Genomic DNA, 26,058 nt, shown 5'->3' with positions numbered 1-26,058 from the left:
ATTTTAGAATGGCACTACGTTCTTTTTTTCTTTATGTCATGCAAGAACATATGAGCCCTGCAGAATATACAGTGTGAGGCCCCATACCCATAATAATGCGTGAGAGTGGCAAGTGTTGTGTAATTTCCAGTCAATTTGGAAGTTATAAAAGTACGGTTCAAGGTAAATTTGAATACAGTTTAGAAAGTAGTTGGATTCAATGGTTTACATGGCTAATATTCTTCTATTTAGCAGATTATTTTAAGTCCACACCACCCCTTTCGATCAAATGGAAATTTCATTCGGTCAAGCTCAATCGGATCGACTGAGGTGTTTACATGAAGGTTTTTCAGTCCGGTTGAGCTATCAGTCAGATTATTAACAGATTTTTTTTGTAGGTTACATGTAAACATAGCCAGAGTGTACTGATATGAAAGAAAATATCAGTACTTTGACAGAAAATTGCCTGATTATGTTTAACAAAAGTCCAGTGTCAAGAAAGTCTTTTGCCCTCGCTGAACCTCTGTCTCTTTCTCCTTCTCTCAGTCTGTTCCGTGCTGTCAGTCTGAAGAAAAAGTGCTTTGCACACAGTTTTTAGGACTTCAAATAATCATAGGTTCAAAGGCTGCACAGAAACACAAATGGGGGGTGTCTTTAAAGTGGGTTGCCATGGAAACAGTGTTACAACCACCAGAAAACTGGAGAGCCTTGGGATTTGGCACTTTCACTGTTCAGTAGTTATTAAAGTTATACTGTCCATCCTCTGTTGTGGGATGATGCTTGTCACATTTTCTGTTCATGTGTGATAATTAAATGAAATAGGCCTACCAAATTTGTTTTACCAGCTGTTTTACTTTTACTATTTCCATTGTTTTCACTGATGATTCTCATTACTGAACACATCATTTTTTACTGTATTACAGTAAAAAAAAAAAAAGATCCTGTTGCACAATGATTTTTTAAAATTACAATCAGCAAAAATGAAAGACAGTACCAAGAGAGTACTACACTGCCTGGCCAAAAAAAAAAAAAAAAAAAAAAATTACTGTTTGGATTTAAATAAGCAGATACTTAAGAGCCTATGATTGGGTCATTATTGCAGTGATTAGTATGTTTCAGCTGACAACAATTCTTTTAACCCTAACTGATGATGAGTGTAGTAGGTATGTGCCTGAAGCCGAATACCTTATTTGGAAAGGCATGAATAATGACTTCAAAATGAATAATGGATTCATCCAAATAATCTAAAAAATATTTGTATGACTGATTATCCAAGAGGCACAAGGATGAAGCGACATTTAAATAATCATATATAAAATTACAAAGAATTTATGAATCTGTGCACCCAATATTTCTAAAGGGTAAACCTTATGAATTAAAATGTGCACTTTGTGATTTCAGATCGGATGGCTGCAGTTTGCGGTCTGTGTAAATTGTGCACATCTGGAGCTTGTCAAGTGTAACATTAATTAAGATACAAAAACAAATACACATTCCACTTCTTGAAGTGTCTATGTTAATGTATCGCACGATTCACACGTGATTCTCATGTATTTATTTATAGCCTAAACCTGAGTGTTAAATTCCTGACCTGAAGTGATGATTTCACGTCGGAGCTCATCTATCTGTCTTTTATAGTTGACCACATAAGGTAAGGTAATAACTGGTTAAGACTTTATTCTGAAAAAAAGTTAAAATGCTCCATAAAGGTTTAAATGCTCCATAGAGTATTCATCTATTAGGAATATTCCTCCTTGTGTAAAATGAAGAAACTGAAACATGCTCCGTCTATTTTCTTCTTCTTTAAACTGTGCTAACTCTGGTAAGATGCTATATAAATTGAACATTATTATTATTATTATTATTATTATTATTATTATTATTATTATTTAACTAAATAATGGTGTCCTATCGTAAAAATTCCTGATAGACTTACGGGAATTTCACCTGTTTGTAGGCTATATTGATTTTATTTTAATTTATTTTAATGTTTGAATTTGTATTTATTATTCACTTCAAATTGCGTGCTTGAAATTTCACATTTTGCTTGACACCTCCTGCCTCCAGAATAATGTTGGGGGGAAACATGAACAGACAAATGAAAATTCTGTTTCATGCAGATATTAATATCAGAAATATCAGGAGCATGCCGTAATCAAAGCTAAAGGCAGTCCAATGAAATATTAGAGTATGCAATTTTTTTTTGGCCAGGCAGTGTACTATGATTTATAAATACTTTACCATTAACACAACATAAACCAGCATAAACACTTGTTGGGAGGGAAGAACATTTGTAATGTGTCCACCCAGAGTCATTACACGGACGCACAATTCACAACACACACACACCAGAAACCTTCTACCAAATTGAGCCTACAAGCTTAGCATAAAATAGCATAAAGCACAGGCTCCATAGACATTCTAAGGGCGGTACTGTTGTAACATGCTAGTTGACCACTACGCTTTCTCCTATGACAGAGCCGCGGAGGTTGTTATCTCAATAAATAAAATAATCTCTGCACACACACACACACACACACACCAGCGCTTCCACGATAAAATGATGGAGAAAGGGCCTCTTAATGCCATTTTATGTACATAGCAAGCCCAGATACATTCAAGTATTTTTCAGCCTATGTAAGACACATTTTCATGACCACAAAAGCACGTCAACTCGTCAAGTCTTAACTACAGGGTTCGTACAAGGTGCTTGAAGTGTCTGAAGTACTTGAATTTGGCTTCTTCAAATTGAAGTCCTGGAAAACTCTTGAAAATAAAAAAATTTAACAAGATGGCATTATAAAAGTGGTTGAATTATAGAAAATTGTTAAATATGCTGCTTAAATTGTTTCATAAATTAAATGTATTTATTAATTTTTGGAAAAACACGATGACACAAAGTCAGCTCTTTGGTCATATCCAACTCAGAATGAACCAAAAGAGCCAGTCCATGAACTGTTGAAGTTTGCCAAGGATTACCAAGGAGTCTGTTGAGCGAGCTGCTGATATTATGAGCATGCGTGTACCAAGGGCATGAATGAGCCTGGGGCGAACTATAAGTTTCAACCAAAAAGTACTGGAAATATTCTTATGACTAGTTTTAATAAATACAATTTAAGACACGTAGAACATATCCGCGTTTGTGCATTAGTGTCTGTATTGGTTGCTTTAGGTGCAAAACTTTAATGTAGGAAACTTACCCAAGATATAATCAATATCAGAATCAGCTTTATTGCCAAGTATGCTTACGCATACAAGGAATTTGTCTTTTTGACAGGAGCTTCCAGTGTACAACAATACAAAAACAATACAAAAACAGCAGCAAGACATAGATAACTAGATAGGTACATTTCCTGAAGAAATGTGAGTGGTGCTTGCCGTGGCAAAATTTCTACTTGCCATCCTGAGTGAAATAAGTCAACCCGGAAGTCTCTATGATTTTCTGGTGCAGAGATATGTGATTTGTTACTTGGTTGCTAGGGTAACCCCATCTGGTTGCTAGGCAGTTACAAGGGTGATAATTATCGAGGCTACTTGCCATCCTGAGTGAAATAAGTCAACCCGGAAGTCTCTACGATTTTCTGGTGCAGAGATATGTGTTTTGTTACTTGGTTGCTAGGTTAAGCCCGCGTGGTTGCTAGGCAGTTACCAATGTGATACTTAGCATGGCTCTTTGCTATCCTGAGTGAAATAAGTCAACCCGGAAGTCTCTACGACATTCTGATCCTGAGATACCATCTTAGTGATTTTGAATGGAAGTCAATGGTGTTTGGTAGCTAGGGTGCTCTAAATGGTTACTAGGGCATGGCTAAGTAGTTCCTATGATGATATTTGAAGACTGATTGCTCACCCAGTTAAAACAAGCCAACTCTCATGTCTCTAGGTCATTCTGATCCGAAGATCTAAGTGAAAGCAATAGAGTTGGTTGCTAGGGTGCTCTAAATGGTTGCCAGGGTGTGGCTAGCCAGTGAACAGAGTGATTCTTATTGGCTGCTTACTAACCTGACTAAAAAAGAGCCAATCCCGAAGTGTCTACGACATTCTGTTCTGAAGATATCCTTCTGAGACATTTTGAATGGAAGTTAATGGGTGGTGGCTGCTAGGGTCCCATAAATGGTTGTTAGGGCGTAGGCTATGCCATTTCCAAAGTGATAGGTATCCCGATTGAAATGAGCCTGCCCCCATGTCTCTATGTTATTCTGACTGGGAGATATGATCTGCTCCGCAAGCACCACTAATAAGTATGTGAGATTACAATAGTGATGCTTTGCTTTGCAAGCACCACTCATAATAAAAAATAGTTATACACATACATACATACACACACACAGACACACACATACATACATACACACATACACATATGTAGTGCAATCTAATACAAATCTGTTATCTGTTATGTACAGTGCAAATACAAATCTGTTATGTACAGTGCAAATGTTTTTTTTTTTTTTTTCAGAGGAATGAAATGGCAGAAGAGGTTGGATGTGTTGGATAAATATAAAAAGACTAAGCTGTGTATTGCACATAGTTATTTCTCAGTGTGGCAATTTAACTGTTCATGAGATGGATAGCCTGAGGGAAAAAACTGTTCCTGTGCCTGACGGTTCTGGTGCTCAGAGCTCTGAAGCATCGGCCAGAAGGCAATAGTTCAAAAAGGTAATGGGCAGGGTGAGTGGGGTCCGGAGTGATTTTTCCAGTGCTGTTTAGAATGGTGAGGGGGGTCAGCGTTGGAGTGTTCCTCCTAAAGTCCACAATCATCTCCACCGTTTTGAGTGTGTTCAGCTCAAGGTTGTTTTGACTGCACCAGACAGCCAGCTGTTCAACCTCCCTTCTGTATGCAGACTCATCATCATCTTGGATGAGGCCGATAACAGTGGTGTCGTCTGCAAACTTCAGGAGCTTGACAGAGGGGTCCTTCGCGATGCAGTCATTGGTGTAGAGGGAGAAGAGTAGTGGGGAGAGCACACATCCGTGGGGGGCACCAGTGCTGATTGTACAGGTGCTGGAAGTGAGTTTCCCCTGTCTCACAAGCTGCTGCCTGTCCATCAAAAAGCTGGTAATCCACTGACAGATAGACATGGGAACAGAGAGTTGGTGTCATTTATTCTGGAGTATAGCTGGGATGATGGTGTTGAAAGCCGAACTGATGTCCACAAAAAGGATCCTTGCATATGTCCCTGGTCTGTCCAGATGTTGCAGGATATGATGCAATCCCATGTTGACTGCATCATCCACAGACCTGTTTGCTCGATAAGCAAATTGAAGGGGATCTAGAAAGGGTCCAGTGATGTTCTTCAGGTGGGCCAACACCAGTCTCTCAAATGATTTCATGAGAACAGACGTCAGGGTTACAAGTCTGTAGTCATTAAGTCCTGTGATTTTTGGTTTCTTTGGGACAGGAATAATGATTGAGCATTTGAAGCAGCATGGGACTTCAAACTGCTCCAGTGATCTATTGAAGATCTGTGTGAAGATGGGGGCCAGCTGGTTAGCACATGATCGAAGACACGCTGGTGAGACGCCATCTGGGCCCGAAGATTTCCTTGTCTTTTGTTTCCAAAAGACGCGGCTCACATCATCTTCACAGATCTTATCTGCAGGTTGATTAACAGGAGGGAGGAGGAGGGGGTTGCAGGAGGTTTTGGTGTTTGTGCGAAGTGAATGTCAGAGTGGGTGTGGGGTGTGAGATTGGGCCTTTCAAATCTGCAGTAGAACACATTCAGGTCTTCGGCCAGTTGTTGGTCCACCACAGGGTTGGGGGCAGGAGTCCTGTAGTTGGTAAGTTGTTTCATGCCACTCCACACTGATGCAGGGTCGTTAGCTGAAAACTTGTTTTTCAGCTTCTCAGAGTATCTTCTTTTAGCCACTCTGATTTCCTTGTTCAGTGTGTTCCTGGCCTGATTGTACAAGACTTTATCCCCACCCCTGTAAGCATCCTCTTTGGCCTGACGAAGCTGCCTGAGCTCTGCTGTAAACCATGGTTTGTCGTTGTTGAACTTTAAATAAGTCCTAGTAGGAATGCACATATCCTCACAGAAACAGATATATTATGTAACAGTATCTGTGAGCTCGTCCATGTCAGTGGCTGCAGCCTCAAAAACACTCCAATCCGTGCAATCGAAGCAGGCTTATAGTTCCCGCTCTGCTTCATTGGTCCATCTCTTTACAGTCCTTACTACTGGCTTGGTTGATTTTAATTTCTGCCTGTAGGTTGGAAGAAGATGAACCAGACAGTGATCAGAGAGTCCCAAAGCTGCTCTAGGGACAGAGCGATATGCAACCTTTATTGTTGTGTAGCAATGATCCAGTATATTTCTGTCTCTGGGGCATGTAATGTGCTGTTTGTATTTGGGCAGTTCACTTGTGAGATTTGCTTTATTAAAATCCCCAAGAATAATAATAACTGAGTCCGGGTTTTGTTGTTCTGTGTCTGTGATTTGATCAGCCAGCTGTTGCAGTGCCGCATTCAAACATGCGTTTGGCACGATATACACACTCACCAGAATAAAAGAGGAAAACACCCACGGTGAGTAGAAAGGCTTACAGTTAATAAAGAGCGCTTCCAAATTAGGACAGCACATCCTCTTTAACGATGTTACATCTATACACCAACTTTCATTGATGTAAAAGCATGTTCCACCGCATCTCATTTTCCCCGTTAATTCCGCGATGTGATCCGCTCTGAACAGCTGAAAGCCCAGCAGATGTAATGCGCTGTCCAGAAGGGCTTCACTCAGCCAGGTTTCTTTAAAGCACAACGCAGCAGAGGTTGAAAAGTCCTTGTTTGTGCAGGTGAGGAGATGTAGTTCATCTGTTTTGTTAGGAGGAAAGTGGAGACTCACAAGATGAATGCTCGGCAGGGCTGTTCGAAAGCCACGCCGACGGAGTTTGACCAGCGCACCGGCTCATCTCCCTCGCCTGCGTCTCCAAGCGCGTTTAAACAACACAGCCGTGCCTCCGACTTAAATGTCCAGCAAAACATCTGAATATTCAAAAACCGGGAAAAGACTGTCTGGTATAAGCTGTCGAATGTTCAGCAGTTCGCCTCTGGTAAAACTGACTGGAAAAAGATTACTGAACACAGGACAAATAAACAAAAACAACAAAACAATAGGAGCACTCCACACCGAGGCAGCCATCCGCGGCACCCTCATGAGGTACATCAGTCGTATTCGACATGCAGGATCACAGAATGGAACACTGATGACAATAAAAGCCATTATTATTATAACTTAATTGAATTAAAGGTAACAATCAGCAATGTGCGTTCACATATGACTTTATTTAAATGTTTGAGCATGAAATCCATGACTCCATGATATTAGAATTACATGCTAGAGACGTCATTACATGATGACATAAAAGAACCGTTGAATTGGTTTTTGAACCAGTTCATGGAAATGAACTGTCCGAAAAAAGACCGGTTCACAGAAATGAATTGGACCTCCCATCAATAGTCAAGTGGCACATGTTACTTTTGGCAGCGCTGTTCAGAATGGACCAATCACAATTAATTGTTACTGGAGGATTTAAAAAAAAATATTTTAGAGGCTGTGTCTCGTTTGGACGGCTGCATCCTCCGGAGGTCGCATTTGTTGGCCGCATACGTCATCGAGGCTGTCTTGTTTCAGAAAAGCGAGTAGGACACTTCGAATGCAGCCTTCGAATGCGACCTTCTTTCACGGGAATTCGGAGGATGCATCAGGTGTATCCTTCGTGGGCACTCATAACCCACAATTCTTGCCAATTTTACAACATAATGTCAAAATGTTACAAAATGTTTACCCTCAGCATTTATGGGCAAAAACTGAACTGAACAGAAAATTTATATATTTTGTAAGCTGGAAAGTCAACATTTTTTGAGAATGACCCATTTGCAATTTTGGCCATTTCCTCACATAAATCTGTTGTGTGACTTTAGAAAACATGGAACATAGCATGAGTCATATGGACTACTGTTTACGTACCCAGTTATTCACTTTTGTGGAAAAGTGAAGTGCGTTTTAAGGGAGCACACTACAATTGCACATCAATTTCATCATGAATGAACCAAGAATTGTTACTGTGAGAATGTAGTTAAAGATGCACATTGATATATGCTGTACTTGTAATAAGAGGTGTTTTATAAAAAATAAATTAATGAATGAATAAAATATTTTTACTTAAAATTAACAAATAAAGAATTTGTTTTAATGACATCTCGAGCATAGTCCTTGAAAACAAATAAAAATGTGCTTTAAAAGTCTTTGAATTTAACTTTGAAGCATCTGTACGAACCCTGTAACTATCAACGAATTGCAGAATGACACGTTTTTGTCTGCAAGTGCTCTTCATGTGGAGTTCAAAGCGGCGTTGGCATTGATGCCCTGTTGCGAATCTTGAATGCGGCTTCACGATTGTTGTAGGAAAGTGGATAGCCACAGTCTACTGGCAAATTGTGTAGGATTTGAGGTTAAGAAATGTAATGTCCATTGCAATAAAAATGCAACCTATGTGGGAACTAGTTCTTTCAATTAGTCAACCTCCCAGTTAGATTTTGGGAAACGTTTAATGTTACTTGAACTGGGGCAATTTTAGTGCATTTCTATCTTTATACAGTGAAAGGCTTTGTTTGGAAAATGTTAAAGCATTATATTGTTACATTTTGTTTTGTTTTATTTCCTAAGATGGAAATAAATGGATTTTGACAGGAAAATAAGTATACTGTATATAGTGTCAATTTTAACACTTTAAAATTTGCAATGAATCACGAATAACTACAAAAAAGTATGTGATTAATCACGATTCAAAAATTGTAATAAACTGACAGCACTAATAAATACTTTACAATTTGAATAAAATATCATATTTTCACATTGTGGTAATGTGCATATTATAAAGACCATATTTTGTTTTTGCATCGCTTTAATGAGATTTGGGGGTAAAATGTGCATATATGTCATGAAAATAGTGTCACACTGTGAAAATCTTAATGCCCCTAAAAACAGGCTTCATTTTCTACATACAAAATAGAATTTCTAATTTGTTTCTTTTGATTTTGGAGTAAAACAGAACCAGCACATTTTTTGACAGGTTTCATGAGAATCTCCCAAGCAGTATCACTAAGATGAAAGGTTATTAGTCACCTTTAGAGTCTTTTTTTATCTGATTATTATAGGCTAGTATTAGACCCAAGCCTCATAGTGCTGGCCAACCTTTGAAGTGTCCACTGGCAAACATCCAACACAGCTGCTTTACATTTGATCATTACCCAACATTAGACTAAATAGAATATAATGATGAAAGAGTCTCACAATTGTCAACCACCCATGTTAAAATGAGCCAAAGAAGATTCCAATGAAAAGGGACTTTCAAAAGCACTCATATATTTTTGAGAAAGCATGTGAATTTTGTCACCACAATGTCCCACCAATGGCCACAGTACACTTCCCTGAGTCAAACAAGCCCACCCCCTTGACTCTACAATGTTCTGGTGCAGAAATAAGGATGTTGCTATAAGGTTGCTAGAGTGCTCTACATGGTTGCTAGGCAGTTGCCAGGGTTATGCAAAAAAGTCTGCTAGCCCAAGTCTAAAGAGACCACCCCCATCTCTTTACGATATTCTGGTGCTGAGATATGGGTGTTGCTATACAGTTGTTAAGGTTTTCCATCTGGTTGCTAGGCAGTTTCCAGGGTTATATCAAAAAGGCTGCTTCCTATCCTAAGTCAAAAGAGCCAACACCCATGTCTCTACATTGTTCTGGTGCCAAGATATGGGTGTTGCTACACAGCAGCTAGGGTGCTCTGGATGATTGCTAGGCAATGGGCAGGGTGATACCAAAAAGGCTGCTTGCTACCCCAAGTCAAAATAGTCCACCCCCATGTATCTATGATGCTCTGGTGCCAAGATAAGAAGGTTGCTATTTGGTTGCTAGGGTGCTCTGGATATTTGCCAGAGTGTGTCTGGGCAGTTACCAGGGTGATTCTTAAAGGGTACTTGCTAGCCCAAATCAAATGAACTAACCCCTAATTTTCTTTGACATTCTTATCTGAAGATATCCCTCTGGACCATTTTCAATGGACACCATTGGGGTTTGGTTGCTAGGGTACTCTGGATGGTTGATACGGCATGGCTAGGCAGTTGCCAGAGTGATACTTTAAGGCTACCCCAAGTCAAAAGATCCACCCCCATGACATTCTGATCCAGAGATATGAACCCACTGATTTCTTCTCAGTGTTAAGTCTATGGGATTGTTTCACCAGATTTTGGGCCTGCTGTTCGAACACTGTACTCCCAATTGCATATAAAAGACAAAGAAACCATCTCCTCAATAAGTCAGTTGATATAACACCTCATTTATGGCTGGAATCTAGTCTCATAGAATGAACATTACTATAACAAAATTTTTGCAAACCAAATTTTACGTGGCACTTTCTTCGTTTTGCTGCAGTTTCCTTGTGAAATTATCAGTAGGGGCGCTTCAACAACTGTGCATTTTATTCACTTTCACACAAATCACAGGTACTATGGCTGTTTATGACTTTATAAAAACTTATTTTTAACTATATTAGTCACACACTGCTATGTTATTATATCAAAACACATTTACTCTAACGCATAATTTGAAAAATGATACAACGATACACTTACATTTGCACAATTATTCCAATGTGATTAACTTACACAGTAGCTCACCTAATGGAGTGTTGGACTTTGAACCAAGAGACCCATCCTTGAGCCCAGCCAAGTACAAATGAAACAAAAGTGAAAGTGAAGCAAAAGTGACCTGGTTGTTGCAGTAAATGTGCTTTTCATGTCGAATTTGCTTTTAAAACACTATCGGTTAGGATTAGGTGTTGGTTTAGGCTTAGGATGTCTGTTTTGTTCACCTCTCATTTATCCTTTTGAACACTATTGGTTAGATTTAGTTTAAGCTGCACTATGTAAGATTTTTTGGTTAGAAATTAACAAATTGCCATTAACATAAACAATCAGTGTTCAAAACAATGTCCTTGCCTACCCAGATTCACTACAGTAAGCCTATAAAAATTATTAGTTTTTTTGAGCTGTCGGATTTGGCACGAAAACGCTGTCTTGTGTCATTTATCCTTGTGTCATTACGTCAAGTCCGAAAACATAGAAAAGATGTACTGGCTGTCATGTATTCTGGCAGAAGAAACTACACTGTTCAGTTCAGTCAGTCACACAGTTCAGAACAGCATCACAGATACTGTATCTGGATGAATGCATATCTGTTTGGTGAAGTTGTTTACCTGCTATAATGCTTGGACATGTTGTCTGGTAGGGTTGTTGATGCTTACAGTGGTGTGAAAAAGTGTTTGCCCCCTTCCTGATTTCTTATTTTTTTGCATGTTTGTCACACTTAAATGTTTCAGATCATCAAACAAGTTTAAATATTAGTCAAAGATAACACAAGTAAACACAAAATACAGTTTTTAAATGAAGGTTGTTATTATTAAGGGAAAACAAAATCCAAACCTACATGGCCCTGTGTGAAAAAGTGTTTGCCCCACCTGTTAAAACATCACTTAACTGTGGTTTATCACACCTGAGTTCAATTTCTCTAGCCACACCCAGGCCTGCTTACTGCCACACCTGTTCTCAATCAAGAAATCACTTAAATAGGATCTGCCTGACAAAGTGAAGTAGACCAAAAGATCTTCAAAAGCTAGACATCATGCCGAGATCCAAAGAAATTCAGGAACAAATGAGAAAGAAAGTAATTGAGATCTATCAGTCTGGAAAAGGTTATAAAGCCATTTCTAAAGCTTTGGGACTCCAGAGAACCACAGTGAGAGCCATTATCCACAAATGGCGAAAACATGGAACAGTGGTGAACCTTCCCAGGAGTGGCCGGCCGACCAAAATTACCCCAAGAGCGCAGCGACGACTCATCAAAGAGGTCACAAAAGACCCCACAACAACATCCAAAGAACTGCAGGCCTCACTTGCCTCATTTAAGGTCAGTGTTCATGACTCCACCATAAGAAAGAGACTGGGCAAAAATGGCCTGCATGGCAGAGTTCCAAGACAAAAACCACTGCTGAGCAAAAAGAACATTAAGGCTCGTCTCATTTTTGCCAGAAAACATCTTGATGATCCCCAAGACTTTTGGGAAAATACTCTGTGGACTGACGAGACAAAAGTTGAACTTTTTGGAAGGTGTGTGTCCCATTACATCTGGTGTAAATGTAACACCGCATTTCAGAAAAAGAACATCATACCAACAGTAAAATATGGTGGTGGTAGTGTGATGGTCTGGGGCTGTTTTGCTGCTTCAGGACCTGGAAGACTTGCTGTGATAAATGGAACCATGAATTCTGCTGTCTACCAAAAAATCCTGAAGGAGAATGTCCGGCCATCTGTTCGTGACCTCAAGCTGAAGCGAACTTGGGTTCTGCAGCAGGACAATGATCCAAAACACACCAGCAAGTCCACCTCTGAATGGCTGAAGAAAAACAAAATGAAGACTTTGGAGTGGCCTAGTCAAAGTCCTGACCTGAATCCTATTGAGATGCTGTGGCTTGACCTTAAAAAGGCAGTTCATGCTCGAAAACCCTCCAATGTGGCTGAATTACAACAATTCTGCAAAGATGAGTGGGCCAAAATTCCTCCACAGCGCTGTAAAAACTCATTGCAAGTTATCGCAAACGCTTGATTGCAGTTGTTGCTGCTAAGGGTGGCCCAACCAGTTATTAGGTTTAGGGGGCAATCACTTTTTCACACAGGGCCATGTAGGTTTGGATTTTGTTTTCCCTTAATAATAACAACCTTCATTTAAAAACTGCATTTTGTGTTTACTTGTGTTATCTGTGACTAATATTTAAACTTGTTTGATGATCTGAAACATTTAAGTGTGACAAACATGCAAAAAAATAAGAAATCAGGAAGGGGGCAAACACTTTTTCACACCACTGTATATTGCTTGTCATTGTCATTTCACTCACTTTTGGTGCCCCCCGCTGGACATTTCACTAGGAAAATGCAGCCAAACGTGTAACGAGGCACGCAATTTTGACTTGCAAAATGTTGACATTGTCACATACATTACAGATCAGGCTGCATTTATGGGTGTACGACAAACGAGTAAGGTGGTGAAATTTTGTACGGAAGAAGAATCGGTTTAGGGATTTTCGGCACTGGTTCCACTGATTGCTTCTTCCTCCTGGTTTGGGCGCTACGGCCAAGTTAAGTTGCTTTCTGGATTATAAGAGTTTTCAAGTTGTCAACTGCTGTGTCATAATCCACTTGATAGCGTGGATCGATGAATGTGGAAAGCTGCATAATTTCTTGAGTTTTTTCATTGCTGTTCATGAGATCCAATTTTGCCAGCATTCTTTCTTTCATGGATGCTGTTAGATTCATGTCGTATTCCGATGCAGCCAAAGTGTCACTCTTTCGCATGTGGAGAAGTGGAAGAGGTGCCGAAACCATGACATAATCCTCTCCTGACATATTATCAGTGAACTCACTGACCGGCTTTAATGCAGCGCTAATAAAGTGGAGTACATCTGTGTCTTGCCAGATTAGAGCAACTTTCGCTCTTCGGTCTTCAGCAAAGACACGGCTTATTGCTCTTCTCTACTCCAGAATCCTCTCCACCATCATGTATTTTGAGCCCCAGCGAGTTGCACAATCCTGTTAATAATAATAAATGAAATTAGGCTACTAAATATTTTTTTAAAAGCAAACCTGTGTTCTGCTATAACCCACAAATGTTCTATTCTATTCTATTATATTATATTTATTCTAATATTTTATATTATATTATATTACACCGGCATAAGCATTCTATCAGGTCTGATGATCAGAATTTATAGGCTACAAAGCCTGTCAGTCTGTCTAAATAGCCCAAATAATATTCTAAATAGTGTGTCAGCTTACCGTTATTAGGGACTGTTGAGGTACACCTAGCTCCTTCTGAGATTTGGCAAGCTCCCGTTTTCTGTGCCAGCTGTGTGAGAAAAGGCCCACGATCGAGCGGCAGATGTTTAGTGCACGTTCCGTCCTATGTCTCTCATCGTTAAGTGCACTGTTGACGGAAAGGTTTAAATTGTGACCGAAGCAGTTCAGCCATGGCCAGTCCAATTTTCGTATGGTAGCTACTATATTTGCGCCATTATCTGTGGTTATTCCAGACTGTTTAGTTATATCCAGATGCCAAACATTCAGAGCATCTTCGAGGGCATCAGCCAAGATGTCAGCGGTGTTGCTTTGTGGGAGAAAGCTAGTTTGAAGACATCTGGACTCAAGTTTCCATTCTTTCGTAATGAAATGGCAAGTTATGGACATGTACGGCACAATATTCACACTCGACCACGTCTGTTGTGAGTGAAAAGTGTTGTGCTGTGGAAATCAAATCTTGCACTTCTTTTCTTACTTCATTGTATTTGTTGGAGATGGCTGTCATTAACTACGTTTCCATCCAAGTATTTTTTGCAGAAAATGTTTTAGCGCATCAAAATAAAGCTGAAGGAAACGCAAATTATCGCTAAAATTTCACAAGTGTCGACATAATATTTTTCCGTTTAACTCTAGTGCATAAACTCTATGTCGATACTTCATATGTCGCGAAAAACTGGTTTGGAAACACTTTTTGTCGAGAAAATTGGCATTAACGCAAAAATGTAGTGTCACATGACAGAATTTGCCCCAATCGTTAGCCTGTGTTAATCATGACAACAAGGTATAGGATCCTTGAAAGCCAATTTATTGTACGTGATTATGGATTGATCTGAACGGCATACAAAGATGTTTTAAATTAAAAATAAATACACAATACAAGGAGAAACGCTTCAGTGTGCTTTTTTGAAACACTAACATATAGTCCAATTCTATAAAATTATTGTTTAGCTCACTTTTGAAAAAATGCCGGCACAATTCCCTGTATTAAATTAAATAAATTACCAAATGAAAAAAATAATATTTTTAGACCTATATATGCCTTTTCTTTAAACAAACTTAAATTAGCCTTACCCTGTTCTGTAGATGAAAAAAGTCGTCTGAATGACATTCTCAGAATGTTCTACACTTTTTTCAAGACAATAAACCATCAGCACTATTTGTCCAATGCTGAGTTCACTTTCAGAAAACAAGCTTTTGAACATTTTAAAACGTTTAAATATTTTAAATCTAACCCTCTTTACCTCGATCTTCTTCAGAAAATGTCAATTGCATTATGATGCTTAAAATTATTTTAGATGACAGTCAAGTTCAGTTGGTCGTTAAAAGTTGCTGGAGAAATATGTGGGACATAATGCAGTTGTGATGGCAATGCTTTAGATTAGATGATTCTTCAAAATAGCCTATTGAATATCAGGAATGTATCATATATGTAAACCCTGATATTACACTGCCTCAATATTTCTTTAATAGCTGTGCACACAGCATATACACATGGATGGATGGTCCTTATACTAAGACTGAAAGATTCCCCCACTACTTGGTGCAACATCAGGACCAATATTACAGTCCTATCAGAAGGGCAACTGCTCCCTTTTGATTGCAATTCCGTCTTCTGATTGCATTTATTTGTGAAATTAAAATGACAGTAAGCTGGCTAATTTAGATGAATTGTCTCAATACTCTCCCCATTTTACCAAAACTTCAGAGGAATAAAATAGGGACATCTGGGAGGCAAATTAGCGATAAACACACATTTCTGTATGGACACGGCTTCAGGGCAGATTTCTTTTGCACTAAATCATTTTTATCGATAAAAGGCCATTTGAATGGAAACAGGCAGAAGACAGCAAATGTCCTAAAAAAATTTCTACGCATTTTCACATTGTTGATAACAAAATAGCGCGAAAAGTGGATGGAAACTAGGTTATTGACATGTATGTATGCCCGGGGGGCTCATAATGAGGGTCAAGTGTGTGTACCAACTTTTTGAAAGATGGCTTTTCAACATTGTCGAAGGGCAACATCTCTTTGGCAACGAATCTTGTAACTGCATCAGTGCATTCCCTCCATCGTGGGCTTTCGGTTGGGTATTGCATTTTCCATGCAAGTACATCACTGATTGAGGGTTGTTGCAGGTTCAGTGTTGCCGTTTAATTACCTTTTATCACAGGAACCAGATTTGCCGCTTCGGCAGAGTGATGACTTCGAAGATGTGTGAATAAATTCGATGTATTCCCTCTAGCTAAAAACTTTTTTGCACAAATTCTGTAAGTGGCTTCATCTGTGTTTTTCGGGTTCTCCGTGTTCGTTGGGTGTAAACCCGAAGTATTGCCACATGGGAGATGTCACATTTTTTGGGGGAATCAAGCGTTGGGTCATTGTGATAATGATTCTTGGCTTCTAAATGCAGCTAAATTGATACCTCTGTGGTGTTCAGTTCACTGTATTATTATTTATTTTACACACTTAAATGCGTTGTGTAATTGGGTCGTGACATGCTGAATTTTTTGCTGCCCCTCTGACCTCGCACAGTTGTTCCTGTCAATTACAGATAATGTCTTCTTTCAGTGCACGTGCTTTGCTGCCTGTGTAATTTCATTTGTCGGAACAGAAAATCTGGCTTTCAATGCGTTAATGTAGGTTAATTTATCTTCGTTAGGCAACTATACATTATTTCAGATTATTCTATTCATTAGGATATTGTATTTATATATGAAGTTCTATTCATAATGTTTCCCCCTTTTACCCAGTATAAAATTTCACACTGGTGTTGTCCCTTTTACTGTGTAAAACTGCTAACACCGTACACCGTGGCAAGTCTAGTGTGTATCCAAAAAACAGTGTGATAGAAGGTGCCACTTTGTATTCCAACCATGTGACCTTCTGACCCCTTTTAAATGTTATCCTGTTTTTCATCATAAGAGATACACAGTTACACCAGACTGCTTTCACAACCATCCCAAAACAGCATGTTTACAGTTACACTTTATTACTGATCAATAAAATACAATCAATTATGTGCACTTAAAGGCCAATGAGACGTCACATGCCTCCTGTTTTTAGTAACACCTGTCAACAGGATCTGGAAGTCCTCAAAATGAAAAAGTTCGAACAGAATCGCTTCCACCATGCAGCTAAGTTAACCTGCTTTGTCTAGCAATTCAGGTGTTAAACAATGCATGCTTTAACCCTCTGGGGTCGACGGACGTGCTGGATTTTTTCTGCATAACAGCGGAAACAACTTAAAATACTCCGTCATTTTTGGGCATACAGATAAGTGTAAGACATCATTAGAAACTATAAAGGTTCTACTTTTATTTGTGTACACTCACAATAACAACAAAACTTTGTGCTTTTGTAAAATAAAGAAAATAAACAGGGTGCACTTTCAGCCGTCTCTGTCTCCGCGAGCATCTTTCTGAAACACGTCACAAAAATGAACTGAAACTATTCAAATTTAAAACAAATATTCTCCTGCAATGTAATCTGTATGAAACAAAGCGATGTACAGTTTCTCCTGGCTCAGCTCATTATCGCTAATGTGATCCCACCCACCAGCAGAGCGCGCTTTTCATACGGTAATGTGCTGAGGCGATCAATACAAATATGCAAATGGTAAATGCCCCCACAACAATGCCTTAAAAAACATCAAGTTTCATCATCAGATTCATTCACTTTCCTGCGCGTTTGGAAGATTGCACGCTACACATGTGAGAAAGCACTACAGATGGTCCTGGATAATGACGAAGAGTTCACATTTTCCTCAGAAGAAGAGCGGGACTCCGACGATGAATGTTTACATTTTGAAGAGCGATTTGATCCAGCTGAGGATACAATTCCGGATGAGTAAGTCATTTAGTTTTACGTACATTAGTTGACATGCTATTTTATATAAACATGGACATATTTTACTAGCTGGACTATTTCCAGACTTACTAGCCAGTATTCAAAGTATTGAAATTTAAAATATGTCCTAATTGGCAAGATTTAGTTTCATTTAAATGTTGTTTCGGCTAAAGCAGGTATTTAAATTGTATGCTGTATGATATAAATATGATATGTAATATGATATAAAAACAATATGAATGTTTAGATTTTATTTTAACTAGTGTTTATGCTGCCTCATTATCATCAACAAAGCTTGTGCTTGCAAATATCTGTTCGGGTGTAAATGTGTAAAATGTGTTATAAATATGCCCATATTAGAAAATCAGCATATTAGAATGATTTCTGAAGGATCATGTGACACTGAAGACTGCAGTAATGATGCTGAAAATTTAGCTTTGATCACAGGAATAAATTGCATTTTACAATATATTCAAATAGAAGACAGTTATTTTAAACTGTAAAAAATATTTCACAGTATCATTGTTTTTGCTGTATTTTAGATCAAATAAATGCAGCCTTGGTGAGCAGAAGAGACTTCTTTTAAAAACATTAAAAAATCTTACCAATCTAAAACTTTTAAACGGTAGTGTAGGTCTAAAGTTTTTAAGTAAAGTCTTTATGTAAAGAAAATGTATAGTCAGACTACTTCTTTTAACTTAAACATGATTTTGTGAATAAAAGTTAAGTCTCCTCATATTCATTCTCTCTCAGGGGAGGGGTCTTTGTCTCCTCAGGTGTGAATCACATCAATATTCATGATCATCCACGCCTCCTCGCATATGGCCTTTCTAACACTAAAAGTGTCTTACAAAAGTTAAATGACTATATTGTTTTGTATGAATGAGTGATCAGGATGGGTTTCACATCATTTTGTATCCCCAGAGGGTTAAAAAAGCAGATAAGATAACTCACCGGTCGTTTCGACTATACCCTCCAAAATCACTACTATTTCAAACTGCTCTGTCTGCATGGACTGCTGCGAGAGCTCGTAGAAGGGGCTCTTGATGTCGATCACATGACAGATCGTGAGCGGTGACACGAGGAAGAGCTGGTCTGCTCCGGTGCTAAAGCCCACATCCAACTCCAGCTGATCCAGAGGTAGGAACTCACCCTCGGGCGTCTGCCGGGACTGCAAGAGCGAGAACAGGAGAGATGGTGCATAAAAATTGCTTTACACACTGTACTGTGAAATGAGCCATTCAGTCAATCAGCAGAGCACAGGCAGGTAGGAAAGCAAATTCAATGAATATTCCAGGTTTAGTAGAAGTTAAGCTACTGTAAATCAACAGTATTTGTGGCATAATGTTGATTATTACAAAAATTAATTTTGACTCGTCCCTCCTTGGTTTAAAGGCAGATATGTGAACCGTATAATTTTATAAAAGCATTTACATGAATTATTCTGTTAAAACTTTTGTTTTATATGAGCTATAAAGTTGTTTAAATAATAATTTCAGCGGGATTAAAGAGTTAACAGCATTACGTTGTCATGGCCAGGGGCGCATTAATGCACGGGCTTACCTGGGAGGCCCTATTCGTGGCGTCCACCATATTCTCCTCGTCGACGTTCGTGATAGGAGCGGATGTAAACGCGTTCAGTGATACAAAGACGGAGACAGTGCACAAGAAAGCCGCCCGTCAAACACGTTCTTAGAATAACAGTCCACTGTCTTTTACCAGAGCTGTTTGCGCAACACAAATGCTGCTCTCTGCACTTAGTTAAAAAGCATGCAAAGCAGCTGATGGATGAACTCGCACCTCAATTTATTTAATAACGCAGCATCAGTTGTGAAAAGACATGCTGCTGTTAAGGACATCACCATGTTTGATATGTACTTTAGTTACTGTCACTATGGTTACAGGTGTTAGAATATTGGCTTGACTTCGGTTGTTCATTCATACAAACAGTATTCCAGCTGCTACTGTAAGCTTTTGTATGAACAGGACATTTCCAGACTCACACCTGTAAGTAAATGTGGTTGTCAATCCCAAATACTGACTGTGTGAACGTAGCCATAGTTTAAACAGAGTAGAATAAAATAGATTAGAATACTGTTTTGCTATACTTAGTTACTGTTTTAGAAAAATACTTTAGAATAGTATTCTGATAAAAACACTTGACCATATTCTATTCTATTTTATTCTATTCTTTTCAACTGGTAGTAACTGTTCAAGAATAATACCGAAGAATAATAGTCTGAATAGAATAGAGCACTTAACTCTTAACTAGTTTTCAAACATATGGGTGCCTGACAAAGGGAGGCGCGAAATATAGACTCACACTCAAGTAAAGCGAAAAATAATTGGAACTGCTGTGAATTCCAACTGTAAAGTCCATATCAAGTTATTGTATGTGGTAACATCCCATCAGTTACAGTATTGTTTAGAGAGGAAAACCCAATAACAACACCGAGCAGGACTGCGTGAATCTGTCTGGTTCTTTCTGCTGAATAAATTAAATTTCCTATATAACCGCTGCAGAGTCCGGATACTTAACCCTTGTGCGTCAATAAAAAAAGGTTACTCAGAGGTCCTTAGAGGACAAAAATGTCTGCGTCAAAAAACTGCCATAATAATATTTTATATTCATATTATTTTCCACTTTCAATGAGTTAATTTTTTTGAACCAACATCAGTCCTGATCATAACGACCAAATATTAATTTATTTTCAGGATTTTAACCCTTTAAATGCCAGTTTGTTTACATAATGCCACCGTTGTTTTTTACACACACACACACACACACACACACACACAAATTTCTCGGTACTGTTACGTCCCAGATGCATTTTATTATACATGTGTGTATGGTATTGGTGTGTGTGTGTTTTCTCCCTTTCTCTGCTCCATTTTCCCTTTCACTTTGTTGATAGGTACTTTATTAACATCAGCTGTGCTCAATCAACTTGTGTTTGCTGGATTGGCTGCTGATGGTAAAGAGGGGAGATAAAGCTGGTGCTGCTTACACTGAAGGAGAGAGAGACTTCCTTTCATTGGGGTGTGGCCTGTCCCCAGAGGTGTTTGTGTGCTGAACTGTGTGTTCTGTTTAAAATACCTGTGTTAGTCTGCTTTATAGTGTGTTACAGTCAGAGAGACAATCTAAACGGTGGTGTTGTGTTAAAGTTATTGTTCTTTAGCTTTATTTTGTAAATAAAATTTTTTTGGTAGAGGGACCGTAGGGGGAGGCTGCCAGTTCTTTTATATTCCATGTTATTTGCTGTTTATGTTTAGTCAGGGAGTTAGGTAAGTCCTATGTTTCTTGTGTTTTTATAGGTTATTTTACTTAATCCCTGAGGTAGTTAAAATCACTTGTTTGTTGTGTTGACCTTGCTCTCCCTTGAAGTTAATGTTCCTATAATTGTTAAATTAAACATTCTTTTTGACTTAACTGGGTTGTTGTGTGATTGACTTCTGGGGCAGGAGATTGGAAACATCCCGATTCTCTCCATTATTATTTATCTTTATTTTAGTTATTTAATTTTGTTAATTTATCATTTGTTGCGGACTCTACCCTAGACTTGAAATTCATAACAATACACACAAACACACTCTGACATCCATACCAACACAATTTTAGCTGCATCATTTATTCAGTTGGCCTTCAGTGCTCTACAGAAAATAGGAAAAAAGCATGTATTTGCTCCATAAGCTAAACATGAGGAAAAAAATGGTGCCATCTGGTGAAAAATATAAAACATTTAAATTTTGAAGCCAGGGCTCTGGAATGAAAGCATAATATCATAGAATTCACGATTTTATGCTTTAACGGCACTGGGATCAAATATTGCAGTTGTAATTGGTTTCAATGGGGACATATTTTCCTTAATGTCCTGAGTGTAACTTTTGTGTGCACAGTGTATTATAGATGTATTATAGGAACTGAGGTTGAAATATCAAAATTCCCCAAAAGATACACACCTTTGGCAAAATGAATGCCGTTGGCATTAACAGCCAAAATGATCCAAAAAAAAAATGAAAAAGACAAAAATGTCCCAAAGGTCATACAAGGGTAAATAACTCTGTGCTGATGCACCAAAAGACCAAGGATTTCTCTTTTGCTAAATTGAGATTTTTTTTTCTATAATATTTCTACTTTATTCTCACCATGCTACAACTTTATTCTCATAATTTTTTACTTTATTCTCAAAATATTATGACTATAATCTCAAAGTGCTACGACTTTATTCTAATAATTTTGACTTTATTCTCAAATGAAATTTAATATCATAATGCTACGATTTTATTCTCAAACTATTACAACTTTAAACATATAATGCTTCAACTTAATTCTCGTAATTTTTACTTTATTCGCAAAATATCCCGACTTTATTATCAAAACATTTTTTTTTTTTTTTTTTTTACGTGGCAATAAAACGCCATTGTGGGATCACTGAGTAATGTTAAAAATAACTTTCTTTTTTTTAAACACATCTCGAAACACCTGAGTTGGGTTTCATGATTCCAGGTTTGTTTTTAACAAAGCAAAGTTTCAACACTTGATAAACGTGAGACAGTGTTTTTATTTATTTTTTATTTTTTTTACTTGGTGTGTAGATTGTTAAAACAAATGAAGATTAGAAATGAGGCTTATAGATTAGATATTTAGAAATAAGGCTTTCGTAATAAAAACCTAAGTGCCTCTGATACAGAAAAACTAGAGGCATTCATAACGTGTCTAATGAACTTGAGCACGAACAGCAGGTAAAAGTCAAAGTGCAAACTGTCAGTTAATGCAAGTTGGGCTCACTGATCAGAATTAATTTACATTTGAAGCCAGAACTGCAGACAAACAAACACCATTTTGAAGTGCATTTTTGTGTGCATCTTTTATTGTCTGACAGAACATCACAGCCTACATTTGAGCCACTGCACCTTTTCAGTGCGGGTTTCACACCTACTGCACTTTCATACAGACGCGTTTTATAAATCACGAAGTTAGCGACGCATTAGTGTCGACTACTTTTGTTGACTAGTCTGTGCGACAATTAATTGCAAATAGAATAGAACACTAAGCTCTATTCTATTTAATTTATCTGTTAGTAACTTTTTTAGAAAAATACTGTAGAAAAGTATTCTGAATAGAATAGTAGATGGTCTTTTATTTATTAACATTAGTATTGTTGAAAGTTTATAAATGAGTGTTATCAAAGGCAGGCCCCTACCTTGAGTAATTTACAGCGGATCTGGGCCGAGACCATGTGGCTGTTACGCAGATTGCCAACCCTAAACATCAGAGTGAGTTTTCCATCCCGTGTGGAGATTGCAGCATTTTCACTGAACATCAGAGTCTCTGCCCTCTTCTTGGGTTGAGACATCTTAATAAACATACAGCCTATTAAAAAGGCATCCACTATGGAGCCCAGGATGGACTGAAAGAGGAACAGAATAATTCCTTCTGGACATTTATCAGTGATGTATCTGTGGCCGTAACCAATGGTGGCTTCTGTCTCAATGAAGAAGAGGAATGCAGAGGGGAAGTTATAGACGTTGGCCACACACGGCGTGTACTTCTCATCATGGGCTCGGTTAAGGTCTCCTCTGATGTATGCAATGACCCACCACATTGAGGCCATGAATAACCAGGCCACCGTGTAGGTGAGAATGAATATGAACAGGTTCCAGCGCCATTTAAGATCTACTAACGTTGTGAATAAGTCAGACAGATATCTGCTGGTCTCTCCACCCAGGTTTCCATGTTGGACATTACAGCGGCCATTTTTGTCCACGAATCGCTGTCGTTTCCGCCTCTTGTCCTTCAGATGGCTGGACGATGTAGTGGTCACTACCTGATAGTCGCTTCCTAATTTCTTCCGGAGCGCAGACATTTTCACCTACAGAGACAGCAGTAAAAATCAGCTCAATGTCTGATATTTAAGCAGTGCACTAAACCTTTTTTCCACCTTTTGCACTGGTTTCAGATGTTATGAGAAATGACAAAACCACAGAAGGGAGACTGGGGCTAGTTGTCACACAGGAAAGTTGTCACAACAGCTATATCTCAGCAACTGAGGTTTAATGTCAAAAGTTCAATCACACAAAATGGTCGTTTTCTCTAGTAGTGGTCTTGTATGTTTGTTTCAAACACCTAGTTCAAAACCCACTTAAATTCGAATAGATTTATTAGAATTCTGCCTTCAAACTAAAATTCCAATAGCATCATATTTTTGCAATGGTTGTTGGGTAAACAAGTGAACATCATAGTAAAATCATGGTTGAATACATAAAGGCAAGAGTGAACTTTATAATGAAGGTAAATTTGAAAAGAAAGGTTCTTGAGAAACTGTGTTCTCAAGACATGGGTATTTTTCATAAATGTCTGGTTGGGGTAAACTGTCACATGCTTAGTGTTTTGTGATTTTATACAATTGACTCAATACAATTTCTGTTGGCCACAACCATGGTTTAATATTTTTGTATGTTGCCCTTTCCATTTATGCAGTTTTATGCATTGTATTATTATGCATACTATTATTAACATTTTAACTTGAATCTAACCAGTTATTTTAGATGTTACCACATGAGGCACATGTTTTAAGTTAGCTTTTTTCAGTGTGTAATACATATCAAATACAGTTTTTTTTTTTTTTTTTTTTTTTATGTATTTATTTATTTTACTTTAGATAGCAATTCATATTTCAAAAAGGCATTCTTTACAAATCAGTGTCCATAAACAGCAGGTTCCCATTAGGACAACGACCCCCTTATAGTGTGACAACATGCCCCACTATAAACAAACTGTATCTTTTTATCCTGCAGTAACAATGGAAATGGTCAATAAATGTTTGGGGTAACACTTTACTTTAACGTTCCCTTTGTTAAGGGTTTATAAAGGGATTAATTAATGACTAATAAGGTTCTTTACAAATGCATTATAAGTTATTTATATGCAATTATAACAACATGCGTATATAAAAAGGGCATTTTAACTTGCATGTTATGAATAATTAATAAATACACTTATTCATATTTATATTAGTTGAAAATATAAAAATGCCCTATTTCACGATTTGTCACAATGCAGCAAAAATTGACTATTATATTGAGATTAAAAGGAGGGAGTATGCAATTTTGCTACAGTCCACTTTGTGTTTATTTTCATTATTGTAATGTCTTGACTCAATTGTGTCGTCACTTTTCTTGCCACACTGATGTCAAAAGAATGGTTTTACCTAGTAGTTACTGTATCTAAAGTCCTCTACAAAAACACTTTTCGGGTCTTCATGCTCATTCATAGAATACAGTATTTTATCTAAACAAGACTGAAGTCCATTAAACCATACTGAACTATATGTACAGGTTTCTAATGTTGGCAGCTGCTTATTAAATGCTTTATATGTGTCCACTTTACATTTCCCATTTTCATAGGTACTTTACAAGATACATTGTCATGGGTTACTAATGCTGAATAAATGTTAAGAAGCATTAATAACATGCGAGGTAAAATGGCTCATTTAGCAAGTATTGCATGAGTCACTCTTTTTACGTATGTTGTTATAACTGAATTTCAATGATTAATAATGCATTTGCACTAATAATGCACTAATGAATTATTGGTCATAAATGAACCCGCTTATAATACCTTAAAAAGGGAACATTAAAGTGTAAACTTTAAAGTGTTACCCTTTTTGTATTCAAGACTTTAAGGTATGTGGCTATACAGAAACAGATCCTAAAACCAAACCTACCCTGAGAAATATTCACTGTTAAAAAACAGTGTGACAACCAGCCCCGGTCTCCCCTAATTCTTAGAGAAGAGATGATATAGACGTACCTTTCTTTCACCATACAGTTCCTTCTCTTCTCGACCTGTGTACTATCATTTCAATCTAACGGTAGCTTAACTGGACACATACGTGTATTTATTAACTAAATTAAACTGCTCAAATCCATGTTTCGTCGCTGGGAATGAAATCAGAAACTCTCCACTGACCGTCAGCTCGGGTGCTGAAACACAGTCTGTATCTTCACTCATGTGAGGTTCAGAACCTTGAGCTCAAAGTTGCGGATGATTTCCATCAGTCTCATAACAGATGAGTGCGTCCCTGAGTAACGCGACTCGCGCATCAACTGACGGAGACGAGAACTAGAGCCATTTATCTGGACGGCTTTCCCCTTTCAGAAAAAAATAAAAAAATAAAATAAAATGCAACTTCGTACGGTTTCTGGTTTCACAACAAATGAAATACAATAACGTTCAAACACTGAGAGTCCAACAAAAAGTACCGAAGCTGAAATCCATTCGGACGCGCGTCAGACAGGTACATTTACAGTATCTTCCGCAC

At 38.0% G+C, this 26,058-nt stretch overlaps 1 protein-coding gene across 1 annotated transcript in view; it reads right to left on the bottom strand.

Moving 5' to 3' along the window:
- LOC127446844 (G protein-activated inward rectifier potassium channel 1-like) overlaps positions 1-25,564 on the bottom strand; it is an 89,849-nt gene extending 64,285 nt beyond the window's left edge. Inside the window, exons 1-3 of the mRNA XM_051708132.1 lie at positions 25,548-25,564; positions 22,939-23,607; positions 18,689-18,905 (exon numbers count right to left, since the gene is read on the bottom strand). Coding sequence (XP_051564092.1) covers positions 18,689-18,905; positions 22,939-23,601 — 880 coding nt within the window. The 5' untranslated portion in view covers positions 23,602-23,607; positions 25,548-25,564. The remainder of the gene's footprint in view (positions 1-18,688; positions 18,906-22,938; positions 23,608-25,547) is intronic.
- Positions 25,565-26,058: the final 494 nt, after the last annotated feature.

The sequence above is a fragment of the Myxocyprinus asiaticus genome, chromosome 10, assembly GCF_019703515.2.
Source record: "Myxocyprinus asiaticus isolate MX2 ecotype Aquarium Trade chromosome 10, UBuf_Myxa_2, whole genome shotgun sequence".
NCBI classification, from domain to species: domain Eukaryota; kingdom Metazoa; phylum Chordata; class Actinopteri; order Cypriniformes; family Catostomidae; genus Myxocyprinus; species Myxocyprinus asiaticus.
Note: the sequence above shows the minus strand (reverse complement) of the source record. Positions and strands in the feature narration are given on the sequence as shown.